Genomic DNA, 25,615 nt, shown 5'->3' with positions numbered 1-25,615 from the left:
CAAAACGCATCAAACCCTAATAGAAATTTGTTTCTAAATGCCTCAGGAACCATACTATGTCGTCAAAGTGCCGAAATATTGCACTTTGCATGCGCAGTAGAATTGATACAGGTGGCTCATATACGTATCGGAATGCTGACACAAAATAATTAATTACTCGTTACTCGAACATTATTTATGAACTTTTGTGATCGACCCATGTAAATAAGGCATTGCTGACCATTCTTCAATCATAAAAGTGCTCAAAATATATCCACAAAACGTGTAATTAATTATTCAACATGACCTCATGTATACCGCTCGTCACCGTGGCTGGCCTTAGGTTATTAGTTAATAACTAATTAATTTCACTAAAAATCTGAACAAATATGATACGAGAAAGTAGCTGAAGGATCACTGAACATTCTTTTATAATAAAAGTGCATAGACTGTGCTCAGAAAGTGAATAATTAACGATTTTGCATATTCATTATCGTGTATATTCCTCCTTCGCGCCGCCCGCGCACGCCACGGAGGAATAATCACCGAAAAACCATATCCCCGTAGACTTTAATGCAAAATTGAATTTGCTCGCGCTTATTGCGCACTTCCTCTTCCATGAGTACCAACTTACTCAACTATTTTACTCTAAAATCTATCGTAGACAAATCAGACAGTTATAAAAAGTACGATAAAACATTATTAATTCAGATAATATTTATATTTAATGAGAAATATTACGTGTTTAATTTGCATAAATTATTCTATAGATGCAATATATGAAAATCATGAGTGTTGGTGATTTCTTTTTTTGCCATTGGTGGCGCTGCTTTTCTACATCGCCATCAGAAAATGTGCAATAAATTCAAACTGTTTTCAGTTGAATTCGAGCACCACTAGGACGAAGGGGACGAAGTATTTTTAACGTAGTGATAACTTTTTACATGTGAAACAAAATGCCGAACTTTCAGCAGCAATATAAAGGAAGAAGATTTGGTTTCGGTAATACGGAAGAAAGTCGATTAATTCGTGCTGAGAAACGGGAGGAATTACGTAAAGAACAGAGAGCCGGAGCTTTCAATGTAAACAGAAATATTACAAATTCCACAAATGCATCAGGGAGTACAGGTTTGTACAAGAATTTCGTGGCATTTATCGTCATTGTTTATAATTTGACTAATTTACTTTTAGAAATGCAATTAACTGTGGGTGAAGATCGCCTCACGAGGTTGAAGAGGTGGAAAGAAGAACGCGAGAGACGTAAAAAGATTGAACAGATTAAGAAAAAGCCACCTTTCAAAGTTGGGGTTGTCCATCATAAAATATATTCTCCTGTAACCAGTGATCAACCAGTAACATCAATTACAACTCATGAAAAAGCACGCAATCAAACTGCAGCAGCTGTACCAAAAAGAATTACACGAGCAACTGAGAAACGGTTAATGAGAAAAGCTGTTTCGAAAGAAACACCAAACCAAATAACCAAAACTGTGAAGCCTTTAAACCAAGAAGAAAAAAATAAGAAAAAGCAAAGGCAGTCTTTTGCACCTGTTGATCATAAATTTAAAGCCCCAACCGGATTACCAAATATACCACTATTTGGCAGAGTAGCTATACAAAGCATGTCACCTTCTAAAGCATGCGAAGTCTTTTCATTGTCTACAAGTATGCCAGAAACAAGTAGAAGATGTAGTACCACAAAATTTGTTGTAGAAGATATTGATAATGAAAAGCATAGTGAAGAGGAAAATGAAAAGGATAATGTATCAGAAAAAGATAGGGAGGATTCAGATGATAGTTCTATAGAACCAGTCTTATTAAAATTGTCTGATGATGAAACATTTACCTGTCCTAATAAAGATAATAGTCATGATAATGACAATGTCAATAACTTAATAGAAGAAAATAATAGTATATATAATAATACTATAGAAACACTTTCTCCTTCGAAGAACAATTTAATTGCATCAACGCCATATGATTCTGAGAATGTACCAGTATTTTTGCCATATGTAGTTTCTAGTCGTGGGAAAATCAATGCCAGAAAAGAAGAACAGATAAGACGTGGATTTAGTTTTAGTCATTCCAGAGATGATGATATTCCTACAAAGGATACTATTAAAAAATGTTTAAATATATCTGTTGAAGAAGAAAAACGAACAGCTCAATATTTTCAATTTCTTTTAAATAGAGAAATAGATAGATTAAATGAATTATGCACAAAATGGACAGATATCAAAGAGGATGTTACAACTACTGAAGATGGACAGTATGAGATTAATCAAGCTATCGGACAGACAAACCTGTTGATAAGTAAGAAGTTTGAAAGATTTCGTGGATTAGTTGCTGACTGTGAAACAGGAAAGGGAGAAATGTTAGTCACGTGTAAAGATTTGCAAGGATTTTGGGATATGATGTACATGGAAGTAAAAAATTGTGATACTAGATTTGAGAAGTTAGAGAAACTTCGTTCTCGAAATTGGGTAGAAGAACAAACTCCTGCCACTAAAATTGTACCTAAAAATAAAAGCAAAGTCACTACAAGAAAAAAACCAGTGACTACAAAACCAAGTTCAATTAAAACCTTTTTGACAGAAAAGAGAAAGAATCTTACACAGCAAGTAAAAAATAATGATAATATGGAAAAATCCAAAACCCTAAATAACCAGGGTTCAAATATTATTTCTCAAAGTAATACAAATAGTCCTAGTATAAAAGATAAAATAAGAAGATCTACTATGTCTTTCCAATCTACAAAATCTACACCTATTAAACAGAGTAAAACAAGATTAAGTCTCCTGCAACAGACACAATTACCTACAGTATCAAAGTATATCACAACTCCATTGACAATGATGAAAGTAAGTCAACTAGGAAAAACACCAGATGTTCAGTTGGATAGTACAATATCTTACATTAATTCTGATCAAAAACCAAGAAAAAGTATTTTGAAAACACCAAATTTAAGCAGAATTGCTTCTGCAAAATCAACAAGTAAAGTTAATTTTAATGATCACAACATAGTCTTGAATGAAGAACCAGTTGACGAAGAAACTCAAATTAAAATGGATTTAGGTGCAGCATTGGCCAGGATAGATAGCTTTAACTTTGATAATGCAGATGATGTAGTAGTCAATGCGGAAAAGAAACTTAATTTTGATGATGACAGTTCTGAAGCATCTGATGATGTTACTCTACGCAATTCTGTGCTAATAAAAATAACAGATAATACTCCATTAAAGCACTCAAATGGTATTATATCATCCCCAAGAAAACGTTTAGTAAGACAAAATGCTATAGACGAAGATGACACGAAGTTAGATGAAATTAATGTAACATTGGATAAAAATGACATAAAATTGGATAAAAGTGACATGAAATTGGATACAAGTGACATAAAATTGGACAAAAGTGATATAAATATTGATAATAGTGACACATTGTCAGCTGAAAATATTATGTTGAATGTTACTATAGATAAAGTTGTAGATGATACAATTTCACATGTACAGGAAGATGTTACTATACACGATGAGAAAGAAATAAATATGCATAATGAAAGCATAAAAGTTTTAAGGAATAGGGTTATTACTGCAGTAGATACACCTAAGTCTAGAAGATCATTAAAAAAACTATCTGGTATTCAACAAGAATCCGAGCAGAAAGAAAATAAAACTCCTGTGATGAACACGAGAAGAAGAACTACTGTTAAAATTAGTACTGCAAGTAAAGACGAGGAGGATTTGGAGAAATCTTTAAATAAAGTATCTTTAAATGAAACCAGCGAAAAACGGAAATCTCGCCGAAGTGTTAAATTTTCTGGTACAAGCAATTTTTATTAAACTGGTAATATTTTATTTTTAGTTACAATATTTCTATTCACATGTCTTGTTATAGAGAGTGATGCTAGTGGTAGTGTTCCAAGCAAGTCGGCATTACCGATGACTCCTCATATTAGACGAAGCAAAGCAAAGTCTAGTGAAAAACAGAACGCAGATCTTATATCGTGGGAAACACCAGATAAACGTAATAATTTTTACTCATTTAATCTTCTTTTTTATTATATAATTAATAATAATTTGCATTTCAGTTCCAGATCGAGTTAGAAGATCTCGAAGTAGAAAGTCAGAATCACGAATTTAAATTTAAAAACTTTTACCTTAAACTTTTAGTTATAAAAACAGTATAAAGTTTGTATATAATATTTATTAAATGAATTCTTTACAATTGTTTTTTTTATATTAAAGACATCAGCAGGGTTGACACAAATTTTATTTATTCTGAATTCCAAATACGTCGTCGTCGATAAAGAAGATATCTTAAAATTTAATACAAAATTGATATAGTAGGATTTGACATAAAAATGGTAATGGTTACCAACGCAGTTTTTATCTTCTTTCATCGTTTACTGCAAGGTGGTGCCAATAATATTATTTTAAAAATCGCGCCCTTTCTAAGCTTCAAAAATATAATAAGAAGACTATAATATTCTCAATTTATTAAATTATTATTTAGTTATATTATTCATTTTATTAATTATTTTAAATTATTATTTATTTTTATTAATTACTTTATAACTATTTTGTATTTTGTATTAGTACTATATAAATGAAACAGCTATTGCTTTTTAATTAAAAAGACAAAGTTAAAAGACTGATATAATGGAAAGAACAGTTTTATTATAATCTAGCAATAATTTTGGAAGACGAAAGCAAATAAAAATGTTGTCTTCCATTACTTACTACAGCAAATACTGCAAATTCAAAAATATACTCGAATATTTAATTCTCAATAATATTGACTTTATCTGTTCACACATTACGTCTTGCATACTTAAATATCATAATGATATTAATACGCAGTAGATATCTGCAATTCGTATAACGAACCAACGAAAATAATGCAAATTTTTCTGTTAAATACAGTGCAATTCACTAAACGTAAAAATATGCTTATTTTTTAGCAGATAATGCAAATTATGGAAACGAAGGATGCACTTGTTGTGTTCAGTCTCGTCACTAGTGTTTTTTAAACCCTAGGCAGAAATTGACATTTTCTATTTTATTATAGAAGTTTTGTTAATTTGTTTGGTTTATAATTTGTAAAATTTGTACAATTTAAATTTTCAACTTTAGAAATTTAGGAATTTGGGAGGTTTGGAAATGGAGATGTAAGAATTTAGGAATTTGGAAATTTGGAAATGCAAGATTTAGACTTTCAAAAATTGGAGATGTGAGAATTTGGAAATTTAGAAATTTAGAGTTTGAGTGTTTGGGAATTTTAGAATTTGGAATTTTGAAATTTTGAAATTTGAGAATTTGAAAGTTTTGGAATTTGGGGGTTTTAAAATTTGAAAAGTTGGTATTTGGGGGTTCTAAAATTTGGAAATTTGGAATTTGGGGGTTTTAAAATTTGGAAATTAGGAATTTTGAAACTTTGAAAATTTGAATATTTGAAAATTTGAAACTTTGAGAATTTGAAAATTTGAAAATTTGAAAATTTGAAAATTTGAAAATTTGAAAACTTGAAAATTTAGAAAATTTCAGTATTTGGGTGTTTTAAAATTTAGAATTTTCAAATCTTAAAATTTTAAAATTTGAGAATTTGGAATTTTTAAACTTTGAAAATTTGAGAATTTAGAAACTTGCTAATATTAGAATTTGAGAGTTTAGAAATTTGCTAACATTAGAATTCGACAATTTCTCCATTAAAAAATTTCCAAACTTAATAATTTAAAAATTTCTAAATTTCCAAAGTCGAATACTTGAAACAGTAATAAAAGAGCATCCTTAAATCCAGGGCCCATAACAAGTACCCCATTTGCATAACACTAAGAGCGTTACTGATTGCTCTAACAAGTTTTAGTCCGCTTTGCTTATATTTTTCTGAGAACCTGGTTTCGTATATCACAAGGAAGGTACAAGGTAAAGAAAAGCAAGCAAGAAATAGTGGAATCGGTTCCCCAAGCTTCACCATCTGTTTTCATTTGAAAGTATAGGAGGGAGAAATCAAGCTGGTAGTAAAAGTTAGATCTATTTTCATTTGCAATGGATTGCCGACAGACATGCATTCATGGCGGGAAGTAAACCGTGTTATCTATGCATATAACGTAATATCACGTTCTGGAATTCCTTGCATGGTTTCCAACCAAAAAATTATACACGTTTGAATATACTTCAAGCATGCTATATTGAATCTCTAAATTTTTACATTCTTAAATTCTTAAATTTTCAAATTTAATATTTTTTATTTTTTTAATAGCAAGGTTTACAAATTTTCAAATTCAATATTTTTTATTTTTTAAATAGCAAGATCTACAAATTTTCAAATTCAACATTTTTTGTTTTTCAAATAGCAAGATCTACAAATTTTCAAATTCAACATTTTTTATTTTTCAAATAGCAAGATGTACAAATTTCTAAATTATTAAATGTTTCAAACGAAACTTAAAAAATTCTCAAATTTCTAAATTACTAAACTTTTAGATTCTCAAACCAAAGTATCAAATTTAAAAATATTACGGGGTTCTGTGTCTGACAATAAGGCCGTAAAAGGTCTAACCGCAGCCTGCTATAAAACGAATGCCGATACAGTAACTTGTTTACGAGTGAATCTATTGCAACATAACTGCAACCTAAATTGCTGCTAATAATTTATCTTATTAGGAGCAACACCAAAGGAAAAGTTACGTAGCAGCTCAAAGGCTATCGATTATTCCTTTACTACAATAAGAGACGCAACTACAATACTATAACTCTAATTGAACACTCACAGACAAAAGTGAAATATTGTATAATGACAAACAAAAAAAAATGAATAATAAATAATTAAGAATACTGAATTATTCATTAACTATAAATTATTCATTGCTTATTGTCATTGGAACAATGCTCAACTGATCCAAATCCAGGCTTATAATTACACCTTTTAAAATCTATCACGGTTCAAGGTTCACATCTTATCAGCACTCAGATGTACCCTCGGTGCAGTGAGTCATAAAATTGCTCTAAGCTATAATAAAACTTTAAAACTCTTATATTTTCACCTACAAGAATTCTCTAAAAATAGCAGCTGCAGGAAATTAATTTCTCCAGCTGCTAAAAAGAGGCTCAACTCAAGTTATTCGCGTTTAACCTTGCATTATCCGCGTCTTGCTTCATAAAACGATTTCCCACGCGTTCAATTCATCTTCTATTTTTTTTATTCAGTTACTTATCGTTTTCTAGTACGTCTTCACAGTACTGCATTCTTCGGTTTTAAATTAGTAACATAGTCAAAAGAATTGAATAATTCATGACTGCTTTACGACCTAACGGAGAGTTAAAAGATGCGAGCACTCTCGTCAGTACATACTGTTTTAAATATTATCTAATGTGTAAACAAGTCGAAACTTTCTCTGTTTCGAGTGGCCTCATGGCCCGTCTAATTGCTGGGAGAGGGATAGCTGATAAACAAGCTTAGTGCACGACTTCTGGCACGAACTCCGGTCGCAGCAATGGCGCAAGGTCCCTTATAAATGCGTGCGTGCGTACGTTCATGATTTCCAGTCAGTGGGAGGTCAGCCTTTCGGCGAGAACGATACGCGTTGCGTGGATCCCTTTTCCCCTTCCTTTCTTTCGCTCTTCCTCTTCCTATCTTTTCTTCTTGTCCCCAAACGCGTGCAGTCGATTCGAAGCGTGTCAACCACGCTCTGCATACTCGTATTTTCCACGTCTCTCAGACGGCTCAGTGTCTGCGTGGGCGGCGGTCCTTTGATGCACCGGATGAGCCAACTACAGCTGCCAAATCGATGTAACGTGTCTTTTTTTTACGAAAGAAGCCTCTTGTTTGCAAAGGGATCTTTCCCGATAACATGCCGGAAGTCTGATTTCTCGCTCCGTGAATCAAGAGTGCTTTCTCGAAAGGCGGTGTATTGTTATCACGGTTCGACGATTGCGAACGAAAGCGTGACCGGGGTCTCTTTATCGGTCGAGTGATTTTGGAAAACGGACGTCATTGATCGAATGTTTTAATCGAAATTCGAAACGTCGCTGCCTGCGCGCGAACAGTGCACGTGTACCTTGCCTGACATTTCTCTCGCGAGGCCTGATGAGTCACACGCTCTTACCGACAATTGCACTTCTGCGTCTGTAAACAGCTCCAAGAAACGACCGGTTGTGTAACGTAAGACGTGGTTCTGAAGAGTGTAGCCTTTGTTTTAGAATTAACAAACCTCGCGATAAACGTTGAGTCGATATCCGGTGCACGGCCGTCGCGAGCCTACATAAAAAGAGACCGTTAAAAATGAGAGAAGCGAACTGAAGGGAAGAAAATTATTCAAAAAGTGTTGACAAATTTCACGTTCGAGATGTGGAACGTGATCAGAGAATTTCTGGAGCAGTTCCTGTTACTGGGGCTGTTCCTCAGCCTTTTGTACTGCTTCCTTACTTCCACCTTCAACTTCTGGGAGATCCGAGGCGTACCCTTCAGGAAGCCCATCGTGCTCTTCGGGAACTACGCCTCGCTGTTGCTTTTCCGGAAGTCTCTACCCGAGGGTATCAAGGAGATGTACGACTGGTTCAAGGACGAGAGGTACTTCGGAACCTTCCGCGTGAAGTCTCCCATTCTGATCCTGAGGGATCCCGACCTTATCAAGAACATCTGCGTGAAGAACTTCGCCTGCTTCTCCAACCGCGGCATACCAGTGAACGGCCAGGTAAAAAGAAGTTAGGTAAATTAAGTTTGATTAGAATTTAAGAGGTGAATCTGTTGGTCCATCAGGATTCGCTGTCCGCCCACTTGTTCAATCTGGAAGGGAAGAAATGGAAGAGTCTGCGTTGCAAGCTGACCCCAGCCTTCTCGTCCGGCAAATTGAAAAGAATGTTCTACCTGCTGGCCGAGTGCGGCGAGGAGTTTCAAAAATTAATCGATTCGTCCTCCGATCGGCCATTTGAGATTCGCGAGCTGGCTGCGAAATTTACGATAGACGTCATTGGTAGCTGCGCCTTCGGCATACAAATAAACGCGCTCACCGACGAGGAATCCGAGTTTCACAGGGCTGCGAAGAAGCTCTCGAGGCCGAGTTACAAGGCTACGTTATGGAGGATGCTTCGAACGGCGATGCCGAGACTTTATAAGCTTCTAGGCGTGCAGGTGATCGATCCTGAGGTGACGAGGTTCTTCAAAAATGTCGTGTCGCAGATGCTGAAGCAGCGGGAGGAGCAGGCGGTCAAGAGACACGACTTCATGGACCTGTTGATCGAGTTGAAGGATAAAGGCACGCTGGAAAATGAGTCGGGTAACGGGCTGATTGGCAACGAGGAGGATGCAGATACGGCTGAAGAGATAGGTACGCTAATTTGCTAGGTAGTGCAAAACGAAATGAAAGCGTAGAACAGGATAAACTTGCTCTATTTATGTCGGTCAAACCCTTATCGTTTATACAGATTACTGTTGAAAGATAAATTGTAAGCCTTAAATGCTGTTCACCTTAAGGTGGACTGAACTTGATACCTGTTTCCGCTGCAGATTATATTTTTTTTAAGTAGAGTAGTAGAATGTTTAGGATATAGGCAATTTTCTGAACTCATTAAGTCCGTATCAATTTCGAACTGGGATAATGTTATGTAATTGATAAATCTCTTGGGTCCATGTGTGGCTTATTCAATGTACGCTATGAACGACTACATATTCAGTCATAAGCGATACCGTTCTGTAACAAATTAATCAAGATAAAATTGACAGTAAGTGATCCATTCATACAACTACCGCAACCGCAATAAAACTGTAACGGTATTAATGAAGCGGTCCATTAACTTCTCATAAGCAGCGTTTGCAAATGGTAATTAAAAGTTCTGTGGAACGATTACTCAGGATTACTTAATACCGAGAAGCAGTTTGTTCTTCTGTTTAGTAGTTTATCGCTGGCGTATCGCTAAGGTAGTCGCTGGGTGATTGAACGATAAAGAAGTTTTTTGAAAAATGCTTTATCGTGTAAAATCGATTTGTTTATAGAACTGGACGAGAACAGTATTGCCGCCCAGGCGTTTGTATTTTTTGCCGCCGGTTACGAAACCTCGTCCAATACTATTGCATTCTGCCTTCATGAATTGGCATTGAATGCTGAGATTCAGGAAAAAACCAGACGGGATATTCATGACGCTATCGACAGCAGGGGAGGAAAGTTAACTTATGATGCTGTGCAGGACATGAAGTACCTTGACATGGTTATTGCAGGTAATTGTGCAGTGAATACCTGTAAATTATTTTTTTTTACATCAGGGCTTTTTACATTTTTATGGGCCGAGACCCATTTTTCATGTGGTACATTATTTTAAAAAATCCTATGGTACCAGAGAATCAAGTTCTCTAACTCTCAATGTCATAAAATAAACTCCTAAGGTCTCAAAGTTCCAAAATCCTAAAGTCCTAAAAATCACAAGATCCCAAAGTCTCAAAATCCTAAGATCTCAAAGTTCCAGACTCTGAAGTCCTAGATTCTCCAATCCCTAAAACTTCAAACTCCCCAAATATAAAGATCTCAAAGTATCAAAATCTCAAAAGCCTGGATCCCAAAAGTTCTAAAGTCTTAAAGTCCCAAAATTCAAAAACCTTACAAGCACCAACATTTAAATATTTCAGCATTCCATACTTCCAAGTTCTGCAATTTTAAAGTCCCAAAATGCAAACTTTAAAAATTCTAAAGTTTCAAATTTTTAAATTTCCAAAGTGACCTTGACAGAAAAATTAATCATCATATTAGGAATATAACTCTTTTTTACATATACTTAATTTTCAGAAACTCTTCGAAAATACCCACCAGCATCACTCTTATCTCGTAGATGTGAATACCAGTATCAGATACCGGGTAGTAAAGTGGAACTACCTCCAGGTATGAGGGTGATCATACCAATTTATGGACTTCATCATGATCCAGATTATTATCCCAATCCATCAATGTTTGATCCTGAACGCTTCACAGAAGAGAATAAACGTACAAGGCATCCATACACATACCTTCCATTTGGGGAAGGACCAAGAAATTGTATAGGTAATCTTTTTATTAAAGCTGCTTGCTACAAACTCAAGATCTTTGCAGAACAACAGTACAATCATCTTAAGAGTAGTTAAAAGGAAGCATAAAGGAAGAAGTATTCCACTACTTGCCTTATTTGTCTTATTCTTTCAATACTAGGACTAGAGGTTATTGTTTAAATTCACCTAGGTTCTCCCTAATCTCCCAAGATCAAAAGCAAATGGTGATAAGCTCTTTCCTCTAAAAAAATCTTTTATAATAAAACTATTATTGAGTAACTTATCCTATAAAATCATTATTTTAATAGACTTGAACATGTTTCAGGAATGCGGTTTGCATTATTGCAAATTAAAGTTGGTATAATTTCATTTCTGAGGAATCACAGAGTAGAGGTTTGTGAAAAGACAGTCACACCAATAAAGTTTAGCAGGCGAAGCCTAGTAACAACGAGCGAGAAAGGATTCTGGCTCAAAATTGTACAGTATTAAGCTACTTTTAATGTCGTAGAAAGACAACCTTTCAGTCTTTCGTGTACTTAATATACCTCACAAAGTAATCAAGCTTCAAAAAAATTGTTTGATATGATCAGAGCTGATACAGTCAATCATTATCTTCAATATCAAACTTTAACTGTTTATTTTCCTTCTATCATTCAACAAGAACAATAACAAATAATTTTTAATACAATGCATTGATAGGAATTGTTTTTAGAAAGTGGTTTATTATAATATTTGCGTGTAAGTGAAGCATTTATATTTTTGTAGGATCTCATTGTATATAATGTATTGATGTAATAAAAACGAAGGAAACACATAACTGTACGTATTACGCATCCCATCCATATATTAAATAAGCAATAAGCAAATAAGGTTCGCTATTCAGGATGAACATATTAATCATTCAAACAGTCGACGCACCAAAAAGAGTTAATGTAACCTAACTGTATACCGTCATCGCTTTCAATTACATATCCGCACTATAGTCGGTCTATCATTACATTGTATCATTGTATCGGTTGTGAGCTGCACGCTGTATAGTAGATCGCATACACTATAGTATTTTTCGTTACATGCATAGTACGTAAATACATACGTAAATACATACTTTTGTTCTCTCTTCTATATACTCGTGCATTGTCTATTGGTGGCAGCAGCTCCAAGTCAGTGCACTCTTCGTTCATAGAACGATTTGTATGTAGATATTTGCGTATGTATAGTAAGTCGTTAATACGACAACCAATTATACGATCAAAAATGTCATTTCCTTGATTAGGTGACAGTGCTCTTTTATCAACTGTATCTTTGTTCTGTTCGAAGATTTTCTGCAGTATCTGACAGCGAGACATTTTACTGAAAATAATGCTAGGGTGAGCCGTAAATCTGTTTACGTAGATGCGTACCACTTCTGTCATTTGAAATTGATAACCGGGCCCTTTGAATGATAAGGTCTATGCAAGCAATACACTTCCCCCAGATTTATCAAAACACGTGTTGCGATTACAATCAAAGTAAACGAAAGGTGTCTGATGTTCATCTTTTAATTCACCTGTTACAACTTTCAACATTTCATTTATAATGTATGATCAACTTTTACCAGTTAATGTTTGCAAATTAAATATTAACATAGTATAATAACTGTTTTATTAATAATTTATTATTAATAAAGTCTGATAATTTCATATATATATTTTATGTATAGGTTAAAATGACCTTATTCATTACTCTACTATCATACTACCTCATTGTGTATCTTATCTATATATCTGTTGTTAGCACCTCATTCCAGCTAGTTCTAACCAATGTCTAATTTAATTTTAGATGTCACACTACAGTAGAAATACAAATACTCAGAAATCAACGGTGATCGATTATGAGCGTCAGTTCCAAGAGGATTTAGAGCGTGCTCAAGCATTGAGTTTAGAAAGTCTAGCTTTAGAAAAATTTAAATTACAGAAACAGCGTTCAGAATTCAATAATGTTCAACAATCTTGTGTTCCACAAGGTGAAGTACACACATCAAATAACATTGTACATAGCAATTCATCAGAAAGAGATAATACACCGCAAACTGAAAAGTAAATTATATTCAATTATTGCTATATATGATTTCACACAATAATCAGTGAAACTTAATTTAAAAAATGTAGATTTCAGTGTAGAAGTAGACCTAGGCCTGGTTCCTTTAACACAAATCAATCTAAAAATACAGTGATATTAGCACCACCACCAGTTCCATCTAGAAGAAATTCTACAACAGCTACGACAAGCCAAGATCAGTCTGTTGACTTAATTAATTTTACAAGTCCAGTGAAGCAAGATGATTTAACAGATTATTGTTCACCTCCACCTCCACCACCGTGAGTTCATAGTTGAGAGATGCTTATAAAAGGGTTGTTTAAATTATTATTGATTAACTATTCATGTTTTATAACAGGAAACCATTATTGGAACCAAAATGGGAAACGCATCCTTCATTATTAAAAAGGCAAGGAAGAGTATCACGTAGCAGTAGTGTTGCAGGTTATCATTCTCGAGACTTCAGATATCAATCACTTTCTCCTGGTCCTAGATCTTCCACTGCACCATGCACACCAGGAACTCCAAAAATTAGTCCTGTTATGTCGAGATCCAGTAGTATTAATAGTACTGTACCTGATGCAACACCACAAGTAAGTATATTATTAAATGTTTATGAATATTTTACAGCATTAAATGTATAACTGTTTTTTTTTTTTTTTATTTGGATATAATAATTTTATATTTTAATTTTAACGATGACTCTCGTTACAGCTTGCATGGAATTTTAATAATTTTAGAAATTACTTTCTTACACAGGTATATGGATTGTGTATGTGTTTTAAGTCAAATATTAGCTTAGGAATATTATTTATATTTTTTAATAGTTCAATTTAAATCATCAAATATCGTATAACTTATCACATGACTCTTTTTAAGGATGAAGTTTACTCTTTTTACAGATACCTCCATTACCTACAAATTACAGACCAAGTATTACTCCTTCTGTATGTGGTGTACAAAAACCTATGTTCTCTATGAACGATGAGCAGCTAAGTGTATTGAAAGTGATAGAAAAGAAGCCAAATAATAATCTTATAGACCTGAGTTCTTTCGATCAAGTAGAAGATAAAACAAATGTTCGAGTTAGCGTATTAGAAGCGTTTGATCCGTTACTTGTTAAGACTGAAGATCTTAACGAGAGTGCACAGGGAAATAAAGATGAGATACAAGTCAGTGGATCAGTGTATGACCCGTTTGATCCATTCGACTACATGTATAGCACAAATGAAAGTGTTAATTCGGATCCGGTATATGTTGCTGTGGAAAAGTCTGCTAAATCTCCTGCTGTATCTCCAGCTGCACCGCCACCACTACCTCCTAGAAACTCATCTGCTTGGAATACTATTGAAAGAAGGAGAACTTCTTTAGACAGGAGACAGAAACGACAAACACGCTTATTCGAAAACATAACAGTTAGAAAGACTAGACCATCGCTTCTTGATTGTGATTTGAAAGCTTTCCATGAACTGATGAAATCTGTGCGAAGTGAATTTCCATTTAATGATCCTAGTACAAATATTGGGCACATAATCAGCCCAATGATGGAAAGCTTGTATCCTGAAGGCACAAGTATAAAATTAGTTGTACATCCACAGTTAACGGATTCTAATGAAAATACTCCGTCCATATCATTTACTTGCGATGTAAATTGTAGCGTTGAACATGTTATCCTTAACGTCGCTTGTTCCTTAGAAGATGAAGACACTGTAAACGTGGAGAAATATTGTTTGAGAGTATGGGGATTAGCGGAATATTTCGCACCGAATACAACTTTAGCTCAATACGAATACATACATCAATGTATTAAATTAGAAAAAGACATTGAATTAGCTATTCTAACTAAAGCACAAATAAAACGATCGATAGCGCGAACACTGCAAGACGATAATCGCGACCAATGTCTCAAATTAGAAGACATCCTTCCAAATGAACCAGTACAACCTATTTCGTACGACACACTTCTCATTTTGCTAGAAACCGTAGAGAAAGAAATGGAACGCGTAGAAACTGCTGCTATACAATTGGCAACTAGCAATCATGGTTCTAGTCTTTTACCTCAACTGCAACCACGGGGTGTTGTTCAAGCGGTAAAAGCTGTCTGTGCATTAATGGGAAACATAGAAACATTTGAAATTACGGAAGCTGTCGACAATTTCGTGAACGCGTGTTGTCAATTTTTGCCCCAAGTTCACACGACAAATATAGAATGCAAAAAGCCTGAAATCTTGCACGAAGACGGCGATTATTCTGTAGTGACCTTGCGGACGAAGTTTCCGGATGTAATTGCATCTCATTGTCACAAAATCCGTGGCGCAATTCAAGATCTTGTGGAAACTTATTGTCATGCTTTTAGAGTTGACTTTGAGTTAAATAGTAAACCAGATTTTCCAACAGGTAATAATTTTATTTTGTGTAATAAGTTTTTATAGAAATACATGAGATGTTTCTTTATATGACAGTCACGTTAGTGTCATCTGAAGTGTTAGACACTATATTAGTTCGCGTTGGAGCAGTGCATAGATTACCAGGATCATGGAAACACGATGATTACATAATCGCAGCACAGATATTCCACGGTACAAGACCCGTTGGGAACCCAGTTTTATCCGAACCTATGGCAGTCAGTTCCAATTTTTATCCAAGAATTTTGTTTAATGCTTGGTAATTATTATAATATTTATTATACAGAAATTGCACTTCAATTTTTCAATTTATATTACAATTTTCAGGCTGGAGTTTCGTGGCATAAGTGTATGTCAAGTCCCAAGAGAAGCGAGGCTAGTGTTAGTTCTATATGGTCGCACTGTACAACCTACTGAACATGAATCAAATTCGTCGACAGAAAATACTATGCAAAAAGAAGAATTAGGTTGGGGAGCTATACAGTTCTTCGATTTTGAAGGGTACGTTTACATTTGATTAGAAAAGAAAAAGATCATTTTTTAAATATACCTACTATTTTTTACAGGGTGATGAGTCAAGGAAGCTTCTTCTTATCTCTTTGGCCAGCGGTTGCTGATAAAAGGTTAGGTCCTGCTCCTGCATCTGGAATTCATCCCCACGGTGATACACATCCCACAATTGGGATAGAATTACCTGATTATGGAGGGAAAGTATTGTTCCCTTCAGAATTACGAGATTATGATGTGGAATCGTTGGACTTCAGTTCACTAGATCAGAATACGCAAGAAATATTAATAGACATTACACAACAAACTACTTTCACAAGGTACCTTTAAACTAAATTATATTTTTAATATCATGTTAATGTTTATTTTTTCATTGTCAGACCACTTATTGAAGAGAGGGAAATTTTATGGGAAAAGCGTCATTACTTACATGATAAACCTGAAGCTCTGCCCAAGGTACTTCTGGCTGCACACAGTTGGGACTGGGCTTGTTTACCCGATCTTCATGCATCTCTCAGGGTTTGGAGTCCTTTATTACCTGTTCAAGCTTTACAATTATTATTACCTTGGTAACTACTGTTTTAAGTAAGTCCAATCTATTAATTGCTTCAAATAAACATAAGTTCTGTGTAGTTTTCCAGATATGAAAGTTAGAGAAATAGCGGTTGGGTGGATTCGAGAGTTAAGTAATGACGAACTTGTGGATTATTTACCACAGTTATTGCAAGCGTTAAAGCACGAGACATATGAAACTTCTCCTCTAGCAAGATTCTTATTAGAACGAGCGTTACTTTCTCCACGAGTAGCTCATCATATTTATTGGCTACTGACGCAAGCATTACCGGGACAAAGTCCTCAGGTATCGAATCATTAATCTACTTTAAAAAACCTATGATAAATAATGTTGATTTTAAAGGCATGTTTAATTTATTTTTAGAACTCTGCTGAAGTCGGGCCAGAGGATGATAGAAATATTAGCTCTACGCGTTATCACAGAAGATTACAGTTGATGTTACGGGCATTACTAGCTGTTATTGGCGATGCACTAAGAAATAGTTTTCTTACTCAGCAATTACTTGTTAAGGTATATTTCTATTTTATAGGTTATGTTAACTAATAAATGATGTAAATCGTGTTCCCACAGAATTTACACGAGGTCGCAGAAAATATCAAACAAATGAAAGATTCATTGAGAATGGATGCACTAAAAATTAGTTTACAAAATATACACTGTCAGCTAATGGAAGATGATGGTACATGCTTACCGCTGTCACCCAGTAAACAAGTATTCGGTATAAATGTTCAAGGTTGTTCGTATTTCCCATCGTTTACTCTTCCGCTAAAAATCAATTTTATCAGTTGCGATGATGTGATTTGTCCTGCAATTTTTAAAGTACGTTTATCACATAAATAAGTCATACAGTGTGTCATAATTATTACATCAAATTAACTTTGAAGGTTGGTGATGATTTACAACAAGATATGTTAACGCTTCAAATAGTTCGCATCATGGATAAGCTCTGGCTAAAAGAGGGTCTCGATCTTAAAATGGTGACGTTCGCTTGTGTACCTACTGGTTACAAACGTGGAATGATAGAAATGGTTACGGATGCTGAGACCTTGAGAAAAATACAGGTTGAGTTTGGTCTGACCGGTTCGTTTAAAGATCGACCGATTGCCGAGTGGTTAGCAAAGCACAATCCTTCAGAATTAGAATACGAAAGGGCAGTAGAAAACTTTACCGCCTCTTGCGCCGGTTATAGCGTCGCTACCTATATCCTAGGGATTTGTGACAGACACAATGACAATATTATGTTAAAAACATCCGGTCATCTATTCCACATCGACTTCGGTAAATTCTTAGGTGATGCACAAATGTTTGGAAATTTCAAAAGGTAAAAATACTTTTATTCGAACATCTGTTGCTTATACAAAATGTTTATACATCCCGTATTTTTATGCAGAGATAGAACGCCGTTCGTATTAACTTCTGATATGGCGTATGTTATAAACGGTGGAGATAAACCGTCGGCCAAATTCCATCATTTCGTAGATTTATGTTGTCAAGCATTTAACGTGGTACGAAAACATGGAAACCTTATTCTTCATCTTTTCGGATTGGTACGTTTATTCACATTCGATATTATCATACAATAATGTAAATGTTTTTTATTTATAATATTACAGTGGCACAGTACATTGCTTTATTTTTAAGCACGTCGTAATTTAAATCATTGTTCCGTTATATAAAAACAAAAATACCGCAACGGAAGGACTTATCCTCGCGCTTTATCTGAAAGTGGTCCGCTATCACGCTAAACTATATACCATGTGTTAATTAGTGTTTATCGTTCGAGGTCTCGTAATATCAAACAATGCAGCAGTCTGAGTCAATTAAGAGAAGAGTAAACATGTTCGAAATTTAACGAAATTAATAAACAATCTGTTAACGTGATTTTGTTTTAAAAATGACTGAATTAAACATTGTACAACAAAAGCTCGCCAACATCGAGTTTAAGGAATTCGCAAACAAATCTAAAATGAATAACTATACAAATTCGCAGATGACTTCGTCTGGTATTCCTGGTGTAACGGTGGACGCTGTTAGTTATGTACAGAAAGCTCTTCTTCCTGAGCAAACGAATCCCGAAGCAGCCGCGACGTTTGCTCGCATGATAGAAAGTTCGCTCAAAAGTTGGTTCACACAGTTCAACTTTTTCTTACACAATCTAGCACAGCTTAGATTTTCGGGTGATCACAGTGACGGAACATTGTTATCGTTTATTCCACGAACGTACACGTGAGTTTGTTAATCTGCCTTGTGAAATTGTGACAAAGTTGGAGATTAATGCTCGTTTAATTGTTATAGAATGCAGCAAGAGGGTCAATTAACGAGCGTGCAAGTACACGGTTATCAGAAACGATACGACCCTGAAAAATATTACATGTATATTTTGCGTATACAGCGAAAGGGTCATGCAGATCCCACTTATTTATTTCGATCGTATAAGGAGTTTTGCGAATTTTATCAGAAACTGTGCATTCACTTCCCTCTTGCTAAACTTGCCAGGTAACATTAATTTTTTTATAACGTTAATTTAATTATACTGCACTTAATTGGACGTAGAGGGTGGTTGCTTAAACTCCACCTTGTTCTGTTTCTTAAAATTATCGTTCTTTTGTGACTTGTTAGGATCATTTTGCGATATTCTCCGGTAAAATTCAGGATTGGAAGATAAAGAAGACGACGTCTGTTGTATCGATATTTGAGCACGAAACCGCTTGAAAACCATTTCTATTTTTCTTCTAAAATAATACAGAATTATTTTTACATATTTATCGTATATAATATAAGTACTTACTCGAACAAATTGAAGACACGTTTTATTGCTGCTTATAATTAGACAATACTGCATTGTCAGAATCGTGTTATCTTTCGTCGTACTATCTAATCACCGAAATCTTTGATACGTAGCAAATTTTGAAATCATGATCTGTAATGACTCAAATTTCAGTTCCGCTTATAATATTTCTCCATAATTAATAAGTATGTTTGATTGCGTAGTTTACCGAGCGGTATAAGCGTGGGAAGGTCCAATATAAAACAAGTTGCTGATAAACGTCGTGCAGATATCGAAAAATTCCTTGTAAGCTTATTCAAAATGGCACCAGAAATTTCTCAGAGTGACTTAGTATACACATTCTTTCATCCACTACTGAGAGATCAGCAAAATGCTGATATTCATTTACGCAAAGTCAAAGGTATGAATATTCAAAACCTGGTTGTATGAAATATGAAAATATTATTTATTCAGTTATTATTTTTATTTTATATGTTATTATTTCTATTCAGTTGGTAATTGGTGGGCAGAGAAGAGGGTCAGGGAGAATGTGCAAAATGGACAAATTAAAATGTCCCTTCACTACACTCGAGGAGCTTTTTATGTGATGATCTATCATGCAAGAGGTTTACCAAAGGTGGCTAACAGTCAAGAACCGAATACTTATGTAAAAGTCTATCTCAAACCAGATCCCACAAAGAAAACGAAGAGGAAAACGAAAGTTGTGAAGAAAAATTGTCATCCTTCGTTTATGGAAATGGTAATAATAAATATTAATATATATAATAATAAATTTCAAGCAATTCATGTTATATTTTATTTATTGCAGCTGGAATATAGAATGTCTTTGGAGGTAATTAAAGAAAGAACTTTGGAAGCAACGATATGGAATCATGATACACTGCAAGAAAATGAGTTTCTTGGAGGGTTATGTTTGCCCCTTGAACGTTTCGACTTGACAACCGAGACAATTGAATGGTTCTCGTTAGGTAGTCTTCGATGAAACAGTATATGTAATTTTATAAAAAATTTATTAATACTCATGTCTATTCTGAAAGGAATTGAAAACATTCAATGTTATCGCACAATACTAATGATAGTATTTTTAATGTTATGCACGTAAGTGCAACGAGGATATCTGCGTATCGCTGTAGAGACATAAACATGCTTATACGTTTAATGAAAACGCTTCTGAAATTAAGGTAATCAGTGACGTAAAGTTTATGAAATGTTAATCAAGTAACAGACAAAGAGGCATATTTCATAAAATTATTCTACCTTTGTAGCGATTAAAATGTTAAAAATCAAGTTCTACTTAATTTTTAGATGGTAAAATTGACTACAGATTTTATTTAAGTTGTATTTTATAAATATTTACTGCCAGCTACAGATTTTGAGTTCACGGCGATGCTGTTAGTCAAATTTTATAAAAATATTTATTCTACTTTTACCGAATCATAATCTTTATTAACTGTAAATAAAATTAATCTTACTGCGCTACATAATTGTAGCCAATTGAGTTTGACAATATGTACACTTTTCTACTTATACATAGCTCGGGTACAAGTTACTTGCCTACAATAAGAAATATGTTAAGTGAACATTTTTTACTTTCATATGAATTTACAGGATGACATAAAAATGCCTTGTATATTAAAATAACCGAACTGTCTTTCTATACAAAACAGTAAGATTTATATAAAAAAGAATTCTGTGAATTACTGTATATTAATGATTTTTTTAATTTCTAGATGAAAAAGGAAGAATGAAATTATGTAAATATGCTTTGAATTTACAAATTATTTTCGTAATCGTATTGTGAATATTTTAGCATAATTTTCCTTAGCAAATATACTATAACGAAAATAAAGGTTCATGTTAATACATTATCGACGGGTGATTCATAGATCTTAATTTGATTTTAGCGTCGATTTTTACCATTTTTTACCGTACGCAGTTTTCTACTTACTCATATAGAATAATATTAATCTAGTCCCCTGTTGCTAGTGTATTTTAATCTTGATTTTTGTTATAGTTATCAAGACTAATTTACCAGTGTACGTTGCACTTTGCAATCATGTAGAAACGGATCTAATTAGAATATTTTATAATTATACCTTGCTTTTGCATGCGCTTTCTCTTGTGAGACAAAATCGTAATTTATTTATACAAGTGCTTTCTTTAATCCGATCAAGTATCACACAAATTGTATCATTGCATTTTATGTTCTGTGTTACTATTGTACAAAAAATCTTTGCGAATACGTTATTTATTTTATAACTTTTAGCCCGATTATTAAGGACACGTTGTAACAGTGAAACAATAAAATTATCAATACAATTGATTAACAAATTCGCATTTAATATTTGTTAAATGTTTAATATTAAATGTATTTGATATTTATTGCAATGGAGGTTTGCTTAAAAGCAAGGTGCGTGACCGCTACGGTTTTCAGCGTGGAGGAAACACGGAAACGGTAGTTTTCCATTTTTGAGGAACGGGAACGGGCTACCTGGAGTCCCGGCGCGTAAAGTAAGGGCGCGTACTGCAAAAGGATTCCAGATACATACGCAGGCAGGACGTTTTATTACAGTTTTCATCCGCAGATTAGCCCCTTTGGAACCATCGATACTCGATTCAGAGGCTTTTATAGCCCCCCATAAAAGTACCTATTTGGTGTTTTCGACTGGACCGAGCAACTCGAACAAAAAGGTATCCTGCCCCCCGTCACATCCACGCATCCCCTGGAATTTCTCGGTATACGTGAAACGTTGTTACGTCTCGGGGTCCAATTACGTACGGGTTGCCGACCTGACAACGTTCTTTCACCATTCTGCTGCATCCTTTATCTTCTTCCCTGATCCTGATTTCCACCTTTCATGCTACGCGGTTGCTTTGCACATTCAAAGAGGAAGAAGCTACTTTTTAACGTCTTTGTGAAATTTACTGAGGGTACAGAAATTTTCAGCTACTTCCTGGAATTGTAAATCATTGGTTTCCGAGGAGGTGGCTACTTTGAAACAGAAATAAACGATAGCGGGATCATTTACAGAATGGTAGTTATGTATGTCGTTATCGTGGAAATCGATTCGAGTGTTTAGTTTTCCTTTCTGTTACGGTAATCTACCGACGGTCATCGAATTAGTATTATCACGTCATCTGAGTCTTGTGAACAGACCGCTTTCGATAGTCTTGACACTTGGAAACGATAGGCGGTTTTGATTATGAGGAAATGATTATTGTTTATCGTTGTAAGGTAACTGTAATGTGATACTTACAGTATGATGATAAAATAAATAGCAAAAATATATCTTGGTATATATAAAAGATGTATTCATGTTGTTATTTAGCTTTGATTGAAGGATTGTGCGAAGTAGTTATGTGTTTAAAAATTTTGTACAATATGAACGGATAAAATGGGTGAAGTTTTTAGTGTAGGTAAGTTATGTGATATATTATTATATATGTTAATTTGATATTAATTTTATAGAATTAATTATGATATTACTTTTATAGAATTTCTAGAATTTAGAGTTTGAATGTTTATAAGAAAATTATGATTTAATTCAGTTTTTAACAAAACTTCACGTTCTTAATTTTTGATAACTTAATCGTCAAATGTTCAGAATTGGAAATATTTTAATTGGTGCATTTCTAAATCTTCAAATCTCTATATTGTAAAATTATTGAATTCTTAAATTTGGAAATTTGTAAGTACTTATATTTCTACAACCATTTTCAAATCAACAAATCCTTAAATTGATGTATTTTCAAGTTTTATAGATTCCATAGTTTTTAACTTCTTTCCAAATTTTCAAACCCTAAATTTCTAAATTGCTCAAGCTTTAAATTGATATATTTTCAAGTTCCATTAATTCTGTATTCTTCGATTTCTTTCCAAATATTCAAACCCTAAATTTCTAAATTTCTAAATTGCTCAATCTTTAAATTCTTGAATCCTCCAATTTCTTAATTGCTATATTTCTAAATCTATAAATTCTCAAATCCCTAAATTTATAAATTAAGTTTTACAAATTGCTATATTCCTAAATTCTCAAATTAAAAAATTTCTACATTCTCAATTTGCAATGTTACAAATTCTCAAATTCCCAACTCCACAATTCTTAAATTCTAAATTCTTCAATTTCTCCAAGTACTCCATTTTTTAATTCTCAAATATCAGATTTCTCAGTTCTAAAATTCTATAATTCCAAATTTCCTAGTTCCAAAATTTCAAAATCCTAAATTTCCCAGTTCCAAAATTTTAAAATATCAAATCTTCCAGTTTAAAAATTAAAAAATTCCAAATCATCCAATTTCAAGTTTTCTAATTCCAAATTTTCCGAATTCCAAATTTCCCAATTTCTAAATCTTCCAATTTCTAAATTTCCCAATTCCAAATTTTCCAATTTCTAAATTTCCCAATTCCAAATTTTCCAATTCTAAATCTCCCAATTCCAAATCTTCCAATTTCTAAATTTCCCAATTCCAAATTTTCCAATTCCAAATTTTCCAATTCCAAATTTTCCAATTCCAAATTTTCCAATTCTAAATCTCCTAATTCCAAATCGCCCAATTCCAAGTTTTCTAATTTTAAATTTCCCAATTCCAAATCTCCCAATTTCCAAATCCCTCAGTTTCTAAATTTCCCAATTCCTAATTTTCCAACTTCCAAATCTTCTAATTTCTAAATCCCCTAATTTCTAAATCTCCCAATTTCTAAAGCTTCCAATTTCCAAATCCCCTAATTTCTAAATCTCCCAATTCTCAATTTCCCAATTTCCAAATCTCCCAATTTCCAAATCCCTCAATCTCTAAATCTCCCAATTCCCACTTCCCCAATTTTCAAATCTCCTAATTTCCAAATCCCCCAATTCCTAAATCCCCAACTCCTCAATTCTCAAATTCCAAACCCCTCAATTTCTTTAGCAACTCCATCAAATCTCCAAATAATACATTCTCCTCAAACCCCCAAACATTCTAATCACGAAACTCACCTCTGTACTCCACACCCCAAAATACTAACTCCACCCCCCAATATCTGACAATCCTCTATTGTCAATCCTCTATCGTCATACATTAAAGATGGAGTCTACCTCCACTCTATACTCTACCTCACCCTCTCCAAAATACTTTAATAAATCATAAAATTAAAAAAACCACATTTGCATATTTCGTCAAGCTCCTCTAACGCGTTGTCGCGCATTAAATTCGCCAAGTCGTTCTCCGATCAACACTTCGCGAAGAAGGGAGGGTGTCAGTGAGATCTCGGTTGCGTGTAAGCTGGGGTTGATTCCAGTGGATGAGGGGCTGGGGTCGGACATCGATCTGGTAGTTAAGTTGAGGGCTCCCACGGGACTCGTTCGCCACCTTCGCAGCATCGTCTCCTCCTCCTGCTTTATTTGTCTCTGTGCGAATTTGCTGGCATCGGTTACACGTTCTAGCCACTCACATAAACGGCATTACACGTTTTTGTGCTAGTATTTATGTACAATCCAACGAGACCCATTCGACCAAGAGTCACTGGAAAACTTTCCAGCCGTGGAATTGCAAGCAAATCGTTGAGACTGGATTTAATCGTTATGGCTACTCGTTTCGATGAGACATCGCTTTTTTTACCTTCGATGAAAATCGGCTCGTTAAATATCATTGCTGTTTGCTTTCATCTGTAGAAATTTTATGTTCGATTGGGGCAATCGAGTTATTTAGGCCAGTAATAGCAATGAAATACATTAATTTTAGCTTGGTAATTAATTTTTCAATTTGCAAATTTTGTTCTGAGATTTTTATTTCTTGTGACTTTGAATTCTTAGGATAATTTTAATTTTAGCTAGGTAATTAGCTTTTCAATTTGCAAATTTTCTTCTGAGATTTTTATTTTTGGTGACTTTGAATTTTTAGGATAATTTTAATTTCAGCTAGGTAATTAATTTTTTAAGTTGCAAATTTTGTTCTGAGATTTTTATTTTTGGTGACTTTGAATTTTTAGGATAATTTTAATTTCAGCTAGGTAATTAATTTTTCAATTTGTAAATTTTGTTCTGAGATTTTTATTTTTTGTAACTTTGAATTTTTAGGATAATTTTAATTCTAGGTAATTAATTTTTCAATTTGCAAATTTTGTTCTGAGATTTATATTTCTTGTGACTTTGAATTTTTACCATAATTGAGGAAACATAATTCTAGATTTATTATTCAGAATTTAGGTTTGAGATTTTTATATTGCCAGGTATTTTAAATTTTTTAATAGTCAACTTTTTAAATTTTCATCCTTGTAAATCATTAAAGTTGTAA

At 34.0% G+C, this 25,615-nt stretch overlaps 3 protein-coding genes and 1 long non-coding RNA gene across 16 annotated transcripts; 3 read left to right on the top strand and 1 right to left on the bottom strand.

The window, feature by feature from the left end:
- Positions 1-819: 819 nt before the first annotated feature.
- On the top strand, positions 820-4,206 carry LOC100880148 (uncharacterized). The gene is made up of 4 exons (XM_012284972.2): positions 820-1,107; positions 1,171-3,801; positions 3,877-4,005; positions 4,070-4,206. Exons 1-4 carry the CDS (start codon positions 936-938, stop codon positions 4,120-4,122), a joined length of 2,985 nt encoding a protein of 994 aa, XP_012140362.2. The 5' UTR covers positions 820-935; the 3' UTR covers positions 4,123-4,206.
- Positions 4,207-7,519: 3,313 nt separating this feature from the next.
- LOC143264676 (uncharacterized) lies at positions 7,520-19,546 on the bottom strand. 12 transcript variants are annotated; one of them, XR_013038555.1, is made up of 8 exons: positions 19,343-19,546; positions 17,421-19,286; positions 17,246-17,319; positions 16,411-16,527; positions 16,028-16,241; positions 15,792-15,886; positions 12,098-15,683; positions 7,520-9,670 (listed from the first exon to the last, which is right to left on the bottom strand). It is a non-coding gene; the product is annotated as an uncharacterized LOC143264676 (long non-coding RNA). The 12 variants fall into 12 exon arrangements; XR_013038561.1 differs by lacking the exon at positions 7,520-9,670 and having other exon boundaries at positions 11,695-15,683; positions 17,421-17,550; positions 17,633-19,286; XR_013038551.1 differs by lacking the exon at positions 7,520-9,670 and having other exon boundaries at positions 11,695-15,683; positions 17,402-19,286.
- On the top strand, positions 8,327-11,809 carry LOC100880037 (putative cytochrome P450 6a13). The gene is made up of 5 exons (XM_003703152.3): positions 8,327-8,674; positions 8,740-9,307; positions 9,973-10,194; positions 10,757-11,008; positions 11,318-11,809. Exons 1-5 carry the CDS (start codon positions 8,327-8,329, stop codon positions 11,479-11,481), a joined length of 1,554 nt encoding a protein of 517 aa, XP_003703200.1. The 3' UTR covers positions 11,482-11,809.
- On the top strand, positions 12,410-21,673 carry Pi3K68D (phosphatidylinositol-4-phosphate 3-kinase catalytic subunit Pi3K68D). Of its 2 annotated transcripts, XM_076532903.1 has the most exons (19): positions 12,410-12,511; positions 12,811-13,067; positions 13,140-13,349; positions 13,427-13,661; positions 13,971-15,465; positions 15,531-15,732; positions 15,801-15,974; positions 16,040-16,300; positions 16,361-16,549; positions 16,614-16,839; positions 16,918-17,064; positions 17,125-17,373; positions 17,439-17,875; positions 17,945-18,101; positions 18,545-18,780; positions 18,850-19,050; positions 19,546-19,742; positions 19,834-20,081; positions 20,151-21,673. In XM_076532903.1, exons 1-19 carry the CDS (start codon positions 12,431-12,433, stop codon positions 20,322-20,324), a joined length of 5,376 nt encoding a protein of 1,791 aa, XP_076389018.1. In that variant the 5' UTR covers positions 12,410-12,430; the 3' UTR covers positions 20,325-21,673. The 2 variants fall into 2 exon arrangements, with proteins under 2 accessions (XP_076389018.1, XP_076389019.1); XM_076532904.1 differs by lacking the exons at positions 18,545-18,780; positions 18,850-19,050; positions 19,546-19,742; positions 19,834-20,081; positions 20,151-21,673 and adding an exon at positions 18,168-18,293.
- Positions 21,674-25,615: the final 3,942 nt, after the last annotated feature.

This window comes from Megachile rotundata, chromosome 6 (genome assembly GCF_050947335.1).
Source record: "Megachile rotundata isolate GNS110a chromosome 6, iyMegRotu1, whole genome shotgun sequence".
NCBI lineage: Eukaryota > Metazoa > Arthropoda > Insecta > Hymenoptera > Megachilidae > Megachile > Megachile rotundata.
This window is presented reverse-complemented; position numbering and strand designations above follow the sequence as displayed.

Excerpts from the sequence above, each read along its gene's own strand:
- LOC100880148 (XM_012284972.2), top strand. The coding sequence starts at position 936 with ATGCCGAACTTTCAGCAGCAATATAAAGGAAGAAGATTTGGTTTCGGT. Across the intron at positions 3,802-3,876 it reads CCGAAGTGTTAAATTTTCTG|AGAGTGATGCTAGTGGTAGT; the intron begins GTACAAGCAATT and ends GTCTTGTTATAG. Across the intron at positions 4,006-4,069 it reads GTGGGAAACACCAGATAAAC|TTCCAGATCGAGTTAGAAGA; the intron begins GTAATAATTTTT and ends TTTGCATTTCAG.
- LOC100880037 (XM_003703152.3), top strand. The coding sequence starts at position 8,327 with ATGTGGAACGTGATCAGAGAATTTCTGGAGCAGTTCCTGTTACTGGGG. Across the intron at positions 8,675-8,739 it reads GCATACCAGTGAACGGCCAG|GATTCGCTGTCCGCCCACTT; the intron begins GTAAAAAGAAGT and ends TTGGTCCATCAG. Across the intron at positions 10,195-10,756 it reads CCTTGACATGGTTATTGCAG|AAACTCTTCGAAAATACCCA; the intron begins GTAATTGTGCAG and ends CTTAATTTTCAG.
- Pi3K68D (XM_076532903.1), top strand. The coding sequence starts at position 12,431 with ATGATAAGGTCTATGCAAGCAATACACTTCCCCCAGATTTATCAAAAC. Across the intron at positions 13,350-13,426 it reads TCACCTCCACCTCCACCACC|GAAACCATTATTGGAACCAA; the intron begins GTGAGTTCATAG and ends GTTTTATAACAG. Across the intron at positions 18,781-18,849 it reads TTTATTCCACGAACGTACAC|AATGCAGCAAGAGGGTCAAT; the intron begins GTGAGTTTGTTA and ends TAATTGTTATAG.